We start from the raw sequence: 11187 nt of genomic DNA on the forward strand, positions 1-11187 counted from the left end.
TTGATGATGATAGTAAGCGCTTAACAAACACCAACATTAATATATGTATTCCTGATCAGATACATATATATACATATATATATCATCATCATCTATATATATATATATATATATATATGCGCACATAGTAAATGCTCAATAAATACGATTGATGATGATAGTAAGCGCCTAACAAATTCCAACATTAATATATGTATTCCTGATCATACACATATATATACATACATATATCATCATCATCTATATATATATATATATATATGCACATGGTGCTCAATAAATACGACTGATGATGATAGTAAGCGCTTAACAAATACCAACATTAATATATGTATTCCTGATCAGATACATATATATATATATCATCATCTATATATATATATGCGCACATAGTAAACGCTCAATAAATACGATTGATGATGATAGTAAGCGCCTAACAAATTCCAACATTAATATATGTATTCCTGATCATATACATATATATACATACATATATCATCATCATCTATATATATACATATATGTATACATATATATGCATATATGTATACATATATATGCACACACATATATATGTATACATATATATGCATATATGTATACATATATATGTATACACATATAAATGTATACACATATATATGTATACATATATATGTATACACATATATATGTATACATATATATGTATACATATATATGTATACACATATAAATGTATGCACACATATATGTATACATATATATGCATACATATATATATGTATACACATATATGTATACACATATATATGCATACATATATATGTATGCACACATATATGTATACATATATATGCATACATATATATATGTATACACATATATGTGTGTGTGTGTGTGTGTGTATATATATATATTCCTGCTCCGGTCTTCAAAAGAAAATCCTCCTTACCTTCTTCATTCAAAATCCAGGGTAAGTACGCGTATAGTGACTCATAGCCACAAGTGCTGTCTTCAAAGGCACAAGACCCAGCAGGGAGCTCCACAGCTCCAGCAAACTGCAACACTGCCGACACAAAGAGGGCTTCAGGGTACACTCAAGCCACCGCGGGGGGGTGGGGGGGAGGGACTAGGGGGTTTGGGGGGCCGTTGGCGAGGCGGCGGGGGGCTTGGGGGGGACAGCCAGACCGCGGGAAGGGGGTCGGCACGTGGGCCCCTGGGCCTCCTTACCTTGCAAGGCCAAAAGGACGCCCAGCAGGCCCATAGCAGCTCCGTCCGGGAGGCAGAGCTCCCGGAGTGCAAATCGCAACCCCCTCGGGCCAGGCTGCAGAGCAGGAGGAGGAGGAGGAAGAAGAGGAGGAGGAGGAGGAGGAGGAGGAAGAGGAGGAGGAGGAGGAGAAGAAGCAGCCGCCGCCGCGCCGGGAGCAGCCAGGCAAGGTCCCCCAGCGTCAGGGGGTTGGGTGTGGGGCGGCGGGGCGGGGGAGGCAGCAGCTGACCTCCCCTCCACCCCTCGCCCAGCTGGCCCCAGCTGCACTTCTCCCAGGCCACAACCGACACCGGCCCGGATTTGGAAAGAGCCCCCCGCCCCCCCCGGGCTTCGGGAGGCTACAGGTCGTGGCTTCCCAGTCACACTTGCCAACTTGTTGCACTTCCCGAGCGCTTAGTGCTTAGCGCTCAATAAATAATAATTGGCATTTGTGAAGCCTTTACTATGGGCAAAGCGCTGCTCTGAGCGCTGGGGAGGATGCGGGGTGATCGGGTTGTCCCGTGTGGGGCTCGCGGTCGTCCTCCCCATTTTCCAGATGGGGGAACTGAGGCCCGGAGAAGTTAGGTGGCTGGCCCGAGATCACGCGGCAGACATGTGGTGGAGGTGTGGTGGAGACATGTGGTGTGATGACACGCAAATTCGTGAAGCGTTCCATATTATTTATTTATTTATTTATTTTACTTGTACATTTCTATCCTACTTATTTTATTTTGTTGGTATGTTTGGTTCTGTTCTCTGTCTCCCCCTTTTAGACTGTGAGCCCACTGTTGGGTAGGGACTGTCTCTATGTGATGCCAATTTGTACTTCCCAAGCGCTTAGTACAGTGCTCTGCACATAGTAAGCGCTCAATAAATACGATTGATTGATTGATTGATTGAGGTGGGATTCGAACCCATGACCTCTGACTCCAAAGCCCGGGCTCTTTCCACTGAGCCACGGCGCTCAGTAAATGCGATTGATGATGATGATGATGATGAAGTCACTCACCTTCTCTGGGCCTCAGTTCCCTCCTCTGGAAAAGGGGGGTGAAGACTGGGAGCCCCACGGGGGGCAACCTGATCAGCCTGTACCCACCCCAGCGCTCAGAACAGTGCTTGGCACACCGGAAGCACTTAACAAATACCATCATCGTCATTAGCCCACTGTTGGGTAGGGACTGTCTCTATATGTTGCCAATTTGTACTTCCCAAGCGCTTAGTACAGTGCTCTGCACGCAGTAAGCGCTCAATAAATACAATTGATGATGATGATTATTATGAGCATTACCAGCTGTGTGACTTTGGGCAAGTCGGTTCACTTTTCTGGGCCTCAGTTACCTCATCTGGAAAATGGAGATTAATGACAGTATTGATGGTATTTATTAAGCGCTTACTCTGTGCCAAGCACCACTCTAAGCACTGGTGTACATACAAGGTTATCAGGTTGTCCCAGTCTTCATGATGATGATGGCATTTATTAAGCGCTTACTATGTGCAAAGCACTGTTCTAAGCTTCATCCCCATTTGTCAGATTCATTCATTCAGTCGTATTTATTGAGCACTTACTGTGTGCAGAGCACTGGACTAAGCACTTGGGAAGTACAAGTCGGCAACATATAGAAACGGTCCCTACCCAACAACGGGCTCTACAGTCTAGAAGGGGGAGGCAGACAACAAAACAAAACAGACAGATGAGGTAACCTGATTACCTTGTATCTACCCCAGTGCTTAGAACTGTGCTTGGCACATAGTAAGCGCTTAATGGGCACCATTATTATTATTATTACTATGGAAGAGGGAGTGCAGGGGCGGGCCAGGAGGAAGACCCTCAGCTCTGAGCTCCCCAACTCCAAGGTCCCCCACTCCAAATGGGGCGAAGGGGAGGGGAACTTGGGAATCACCTCCTCCATCCGTCGGGGTTGTTTGGGGACCTCAGCGCCAACCTCCCCGCAGCTGGCAAGCCACTCTGCCAGACCGTCCCTTAATTTCAGCCTCTGCTCCCGTAATAGCATAGAGTAGAATTCCCAGAAGAGAACCCACTGGAGGATACCATTACAGTGTGTAGAACGTTCTTTAGCTGTCACTGCTTATGTCCCACCCTACCATTACCCCCAAAGCTCTCATTACGGTCTGTATTTTGTGACTCAAGGGATGGGTGGCTCCATGAACCACACTTTAGTATCCTGAGACTCCCCTTCTCTAGCAATATTCCCGCAGCTAATTATTAGTGGAATAGCACTGGGCAGCTACAGAGGAACCCCGAAGGTTCAGTGAGCTCTCTGGGGTTTTTTCGGATGATCCTGTCCCTACGCATCGTCCAGAGCTGTCCTTGGGCCTAGTTTGATGCAGATTTGCTATTTCCAAGGCTGCCCATGTGCAAGGACATCTGGCCGGCACGCACTTCCGAAGGCCTGATAAGAGGGGCTGACTTTGAAGATAAAATGTTTTCCCTCTATCCTTAATCACAATTTAGAAAGGAGGCATCTTGGGAAACTTGGGCACCGGGGGCTGGGAGTTGGAACAAACTCCAGCCTCCCCCCACAGTGTGTTGAAGATAAGAGAAATGGCGATGGGGACAGAGAAAACACATTAGGGAGGGGGTGTTCATTTGTTGAGCACATAGTGTATGAAGCGTACTCTGCTACAACAGGTCCTCCCTCCCCCCACCCTGTTGCTTTTCTCCTTTTTCTTTCCTCCCAAGCCCTGTGCTCTCCCAGGCTTTCCCATCACTATAGACAATGCCACTATCCTCCCCGCCCCACAAACCCGAAATTTGGGCATTATCTTTGACTCACCTTTCTCATTCGAGTCCCCAGATGGTGTCATTCATTCATTCATTCAATCGTATTTATTGAGCGCTGACTGTGTGCAGAGCACTGTACTAAGCGCTTGGGAAGTACAAGTTGGCAACATATAGAGACGGTCCCTACCCAACAGTGGGCTCACAGCCTAGAAGGGGGAGACAGACAACAAAACAAAACATGTGGACAGGTGTCAAGCCACCAGAATAAATAAAAATAAAGCTAGATACACATCATTAACAAAATAAACAGACTAGTAACTATGTACAAGTAAAATAAATAGAGTAATAAATCTGTACAAACAGATACACAGGTACTGTGGGGAGGGGAAGGAGGTAGGGCAGGGGGGATGGGGAGGAGGAGAGGAAAAAAGGGGCTCAGTCTGGGAAGGCCTCCCGGAGGAGGTGAGCTCTCAGTAGGGCTTTGAAGGGAGGAAGAGAGCTAGCACCAACAGAGAGAGTTAACTGGGCTATAGCAGCATTGAGGCATGCACCCAGAAGGCACTCAATAAATACTATTCAAAGAAATTTACAACACCCTACACTTCACAAGGAAGAAGGCCATGGTAAACCCCTTCCGTATCTTGCCCAAGAAAACTCTCTGGGTCCACTACCGGAACGATCACAGATGGAGGTGGGGCGTTCTGGGAGAGATGTGTCCATGCAGTCGCTATGGGTCGGAGATGACTCGGCAGCAGAAGATAAGACACTTCACAAAATCGAGTTCCCTCTTTTCGTCACCAAAGCTCTACTAGAAACCCACCTCCCGCATGAAGTCTTCTGAGGTTAACGCCCCTTTGCCTGAAGTCCCCTCCAGCTGCCACAACACCTCTTTATAGCGCTGTAAATTTTGGCATATAGTTTTGTTTCTATTTTAATGTCTGCCTGCCCCTCTAGACTGTAAGCACCTTGTGGGCAGGGAACATGTCTACAGACTCCGTTATATTGCACTCTCCCAAGTGCTCAGTGCAGTGCTCTCTACACAGTGAGGGCTCAATAAATATGATGGATTGTTGTTTGTACTTAGAGATTTCAGGCTCTAGCATTTTAATATATAATGGTATGGTCCCGTTTTTATTTAATATATAATGGCATTGAATGAGGGAGATGAGTCAAGGATAATGCCAAGGCTTATGGGTTTGTGAGCTAGGGATGATAGCGGTCTTGTCTACTGTGATGGAAAAGACAGGGAGAGGACAGGGTTTGGGTGGGAAAATGAGGAATTCTGTTTAGGAAAAGTTTACTTGGAGATGGTGAGACATCCAGGTAGAGGAGTCTTGAAGGCAGGAGGGAATGTGAGACTAGAGCGAAGGAGAGAAGTTGGGCTGGGGAGGTAGATTTAGGAATCATCCCCCGTGAAGATGGTAGTCAAAGCCATGGGAGAAAATGAATCCTCCAAGGGAGTGGGTGTAGATGGAGGATAGAACCTGAAAAGTCCCCAGTGGTTGTCCATCCATCTCTGCATCAAACAGAAACTCCTTACCATTGGTTTTAAACACTCAATCCACTTATCAGTTGTATTTATTGAGCACTGTACTAAGTACTTGGAATTAGTAGACATGATTCCTGACCTCAAAGACCCTGCAGGGTCTTAGTGAGAGAGACAGACACTGAAATAAACTGTGGACAGGAGAAAGTAATCATGCATAAATGATATCACTTACTATAATGCTGCAACCAAGAAATGTTCTGGCAGCCACAGTACTCCATTCGACCCATTTTCAGTCACTGATTCTTGCACAAAATCATTCAGAGAGGTAAAGGGCAGTCCAATGTTTCAAAACGTTCATATCCTGTCTCTGAGGCTCTGTTCTGAGAGCTCATCTCCTCCAGGAGGCCTTCCCAGACTGAGCCCCCTCCTTCCTCTCCCCCTTGTCCCCCTCTCCATCCCCCCGTCTTACCTCCTTCCCTTCCCCACAGCACCTGTATATATGTATATATGTTTGTACATATTTATTACTCTATTTATTTTACTTGTACATATCTATTCTATTTATTTTATTTTGTTAATATGTTTGGTTTTGTTCTCTGTCTCCCCCTTCTAGACTGTGAGCCCACTGTTGGGTAGGGACCATCTCTATATGTTGCCAACTTGTACTTCCCAAGCGCTTAGTACAGTGCTCTGCACACAGTAAGCGCTCAATACATACAATTGATTGATTGATTGATTGATTCCTGGATATTCTACTAGGCCATCATAGCTCTAAAGTGGAAAGAAAGGCCCAGATGAGACTTAACAAAGGCCTTGCACAAGACATTTGCTGCTTGCCTGCAGCGGGAAAACCATGGGTAAAATCTCGGAGATAAGAGGTGACTTTGGTTAGAAATCCTAGACCCTTTGTAGATCCTCTTGGTTTAGGAAAGGTGTCCTGCCCACCGGCTCCGATACAGTTCCACGGCACTTAGGAATCAATTTTCCATAGCTGAATTCCTGTAAACACGGGTGGTAGCTACAATATCTGGTCCATTGGAAGGGGTATGGCCCCGAATAGCAGTCATGGGGATCAGAACAGAACATCCAAGTGTCAAAGCACCTTAAGGCCCATGACCAAGCACATGCTGATAAATGTTCATTTATCTGGTGGACACCCTCAAAGGAGAGGCAAAATGTCAGGGACCTAGGCATGATGCCCACTCCAAGGATTAACACCCAACACCTAACAGGCCCCTACCTGCAGGCAATCTTCTTTAAATCCAGGAACTGTAAACTACACGCAAAGAAATAGCTATTGTTAATAACATTCTATGGAGAAGCAGAGTGGGAAACTGTTTAGGGAGAAATTAGAAGATGGGTTTGAAGCACTGAATGGGGCAATAGGGGAAAAGTAATTGGGAATAAAGCAAAACAGCCAGTTTGCAGTTTAAGATGTGGAAACGCAACGCTGTTTTGATGAACTGTTTTTAGTGGAAGCATTCATTCATTCATCCATTCAATTGTATTTATTGAGCGCTTACTGTGTGCAGAGCACTGCACTAAGCGCTTGGGAAGTACAAGTTGAGCAGCGTGGCTCAGTGGAAAGAGCATGGGCTTGGGAGTCAGAGGTCTTGGGTTCTAATCCCGGCTCTGCCACTGACCAGCTGTGCGACTTTGGGCAAGTCACTTCATTTCTTGGTGCCTCAGTTCCTTCATCTGTAAAATGGGGAATAAGACTGTGAGCCCCACGTGGGACAACCTGATTACCTTGTATCTACCCCAGCGCTTAGAACAGTGCTCGGCACATAGTAAGCGCTTAACAAATGCCATCATTATTATTATATTTTTAAATACCCAAATAAAGAGAAACTTCATTAGGGCCAAATCAAGATCTTTCAGCTCCAACTCTTGCGATCAGAGAATTTAATCTAGCCCTTCTAATTTCTATTTGCCTACTGTCAGTTCTGACTTCTGCATGTTGACTAGCCTGTTGCACTTGCCATCTGCCCTGATATCTCAATCGAACACTCAATCAAGAGTATTGACTGAGTGCCTACTGTGTGCTGGGCACTGTACTAAGTCCCTGAGAGAATACAGCAGAGGGAGGCCACAATCCCTACCCATAAGTAATAATAATGATAGTATTTGTTCAGCGCTTACTATGTGCCAAGCACTGTTCTAAGCGCTGAGACAGATACCAGATTTTCAGGTTGTCCCACGTGGGGCTCACAGTCTTAATCCCCATTTTCCAGATGAGGTAACTGAGGCACAAAGAAGTTAAGTGACTTGCCCAAGGTCACACAGCAGACAAGTAGCTTACCGTCTAACAGAAACAGACATAAGAGCCGTCAATCGAGCGCTTACTGGGTGCCAAGCACTGCACTAAGTGCTTAGGGGAGGCCTCTTGGAGGAGATGTGATTTTAATAAGGCTTTCCAGGGGCGGAGAGTGATTATCTGTTGGATATGAAGAGGGAGGGCATTCCAGGCCAGAGGCAGGATGTGGGCAGGAGGTCGGTGACGAGATGGATGAAATCGAGGTACATTGAGTAGGTTGACATTAGAGGAGTGAAGTGTGCAGGCTGGGTTGTAGTAGGAAACCAGTGGGATTAAATAGGCAGGGGCAAGGTGATTGAGTGCTTGTAAGTCAATGGTTAGGAGTTCCTGTTTGATGCGTAGGTTCACAGGCTTTTACAAATAGGAGGAAGAAGAGCTCAAATAGTAGTGGTATGATCATTGATCAGGCACATCACTATGAGGAGTGGTAGTATTGACGATCCTTCCTCATTTTCCTTAGGCCCCTTCCTCTGCACTGGAGCATTCCAATTTGCCTGCCTCCTGCCTGAACGTTTCAGTCTCTCATGATCGTGGATCTCTACCTGGGCTAGCCTTTTCCTTCCCTCCAGTCACTGAGTTCTTTGTTTGTTTATGGTATTTGTTAAGCACTTACAATGTGCCCGACATGTCCTAAGTGCTGGGGTAGATACAAGCTAGTAAGGTTGGACACGGTCCATGTCCCACGTAGGGCTCACAGCTCTAACCCCTATTTTATAGGTGAGGTAACTCAGGCACAGAGAAGTCAAGTGGCATGCCCATGGTCACACAGCAGACGTGTGGCGGAGCCTGGATTAGAACCCAGGTCCTCCGACCCCTAGGCCCATGCTCTTTCCACTAGCCACACAGCTTCTCAGTTACACCAAACCCTCACCACCCTGATACTGGGGTGCCATTCCTCAGTCAATCAAAAAGCTCCAGAACAGCAATCTGTGTGCGTGTGTGTGTGTGTGTGTGCGCGCAGGACAGTCCACAATAGACATTTGGGTATTTTATATTTTTTAATCCTGGTCATACTGGCATAATTCAATTGCTAAACTAAAACCCAGCATCTGTCCAGAGGTACCGCTCTGTAGTATAATCCACTAATGTATTGTGGGACTAAAAGTGTACAAATTGGCCAACTCGAGCCTTAGAATTGAATGCAAATTACTGAACATGACGATTTTTAAAAATGACAAACTTTCCGGAAGAGTCTTTGTACCCTAAAATCTTCTGTGGTTTTGAAAATCCTATCCTAGCTTAAATAGGGAGAAGATCTAGGACAGTAATCCATTTTTTTCCTGAAGGATATGGTGGATCTGAAAAATCATTAGTAAAAATTATATTACAGACAGAAGAAGCAAAAAAACAATTCCAGTAAAGGATATGTTTGAATTATTAGGATATTTGAGTGGTGGACTGAATGGTTAGTATTTTAAATCTTTCACAAATCCATATTTTGAAAACCAATGGAAGCATTAAAATGAAATGCATACACCACAGCTTCCACTGTAGGTTTTCCCTGAAGCTATGAGGCTCTATCAATCATTTTGTTTTTCTGTCATTGTTTTAGCTGAAGATAATTCTCAAAATAAATCACAAAGAGAGTGATAGTACTGACTGGAACCCACTTGCTATATATTCGTTTTAGTTACATAACTTTATATTATATTATTCAATTGAAGGGCAATTTGTTTTACGCTGATGCTGAACCTAAAATAAATTCAGCTTTCATGGTGGAAAAAAATACTGTATTTCTTCAGTAAAATTACATTATAATGTGCTGACAAAATCAAAACAACTGCTATGAGTAATACACAGGGAAACTCCAGACTAAAGGCAGCAGAAGAGTAGTCTCCGAAGGGAATGCCCTTGGTTCCAGAAATCTGCTAGCTTTTTGAAAAAGAACTTTTAAAAGTCCCAGCCATCACTCTGAAAGGGACAGGAGAAAACAAAAGGACCTCAGATTCCCCAAGTAGACATGCCTATTGAATATTTATAGTGAAGCTATAGATCAAGGTTTCTTGGCTGATTCTGTCCGCTTTATACTTCATTAACACCTTGAATGTTTTTGTGGTGTTTTGCCTTTCATTGGAAATGGAAGATAGGTGAGGAAAGAGAAACTGGGGTACAGAAGGGCAACATGGAAGCGATTCATTCAATCATATTTATTGAGCGCTTACTGTGTGCAGAGCACTGTACTAAGCTCTTGGGAAGTCCTAGTCGGCAACATATAGAGACGCTCCCTACCCAACAACGGGCTCACCGTCTAGAAGATAAGGTGATCAGGTTGTCCCACGTGGGGCTCACAGACTTCATCCCCATTTTACAGATGAGGGAACTGAGGCACAGAGAAGTTAAGTGACTTGCCCAAAGTCACACAGCTGACATTTGGCGGAGCCGGGATTGGAACCCATGACCTCTGACTCCCAAGCCCGCGCTCTTTCCACTGAGCCAGATGCCACAGGATTCCCCAAGGTCATAGCCTTTAAAACACATTTTAGAATTTCAGCCTCGAATCTATGGGTTATAAAAGTATAAGCAAACAGCAGCAGCAAAAGGTCAGTGCTGAATACATTTATCAGGCAAAGAAAGGAAAACAGTATGGAAATTTTATTCTATCACCTAATGCAGCAAATACAAGGCACGATTGCATATTGCTGCTAGATATAGTAGCTCTAGGAACAATAGGAATGAAGCTTGTTGTGGGCAGGGATTGTCTCTCTTTGCTGCTGAACAGTACTCTCCCAAGAGCTTAGTACAGCACTCTGCACACAGTAAGCACTCAATAAATATGATTGAATGAATGAATGAACAAATCCCTTCATTTATAAGACGCAGCGAGGAAGGATTTTTATTAATTCTAGGAAAGACTAGTAAAATCCTAGCCAGAGTCCTTCTAACCTGGCTACTGAAGAAAATTGTTGGCTAGACACCCTGAAATCACCAGGTGCCTTCAGGCCACGGTATGTCACATGGATGTGACCTTAGCAGTACATCTGCTACAGGAAAACCTCTGGGAGCAACAACAAGACTTTTGGTTTTCATTCAGCCTCTTCTCTGATCTTCCATCCTCCTGTCTCTCCCCGCTTCAGTCTATACTTCACGCTGCTGCCAGGATTAACTTTGTACAGAAACGCTCTGGGCATGTTACTCCCCTCCTCAAAAATCTCCAGTAGCTGCCTGTCAACCTATGACCTGCCCATGTCTCTCCCATCCTAAAAAAACCCTCTCTTGACCCCACCTCACCTTCTAGTTATCGCCCCATCTCCCTCCTACCATTCCTTTCCAAACTCCTTGAATGAGTCGTCTACACGCGCTGCCTCGAATTCCTCAACACCAACTCTCTCCTCGACCCCCTCCAATCTGGCTTCTGTCCCCTACATTCCACGGAAACTGCCCTCTCAAAGGTCACCAATGACCTCCTGCTT

At 45.0% G+C, this 11187-nt stretch overlaps 1 protein-coding gene across 2 annotated transcripts in view; it reads right to left on the minus strand.

The window, feature by feature from the left end:
- MAMDC2 (MAM domain containing 2) overlaps window positions 1-1275 on the minus strand; it is a 136972-nt gene extending 135697 nt beyond the window's left edge. For both annotated transcript variants that reach the window (XM_038769756.1, XM_038769757.1), the window contains exons 1-2: window positions 1213-1275; window positions 935-1048 (exon numbers count right to left, since the gene is read on the minus strand). In XM_038769756.1, coding sequence (XP_038625684.1) covers window positions 935-1048; window positions 1213-1246 — 148 coding nt within the window. In that variant the 5' untranslated portion in view covers window positions 1247-1275. The remainder of the gene's footprint in view (window positions 1-934; window positions 1049-1212) is intronic.
- Between the last annotated feature and the right edge of the window lie 9912 nt (window positions 1276-11187).

This window comes from Tachyglossus aculeatus, chromosome X4 (assembly GCF_015852505.1).
Source record: "Tachyglossus aculeatus isolate mTacAcu1 chromosome X4, mTacAcu1.pri, whole genome shotgun sequence".
Lineage (NCBI taxonomy): Eukaryota > Metazoa > Chordata > Mammalia > Monotremata > Tachyglossidae > Tachyglossus > Tachyglossus aculeatus.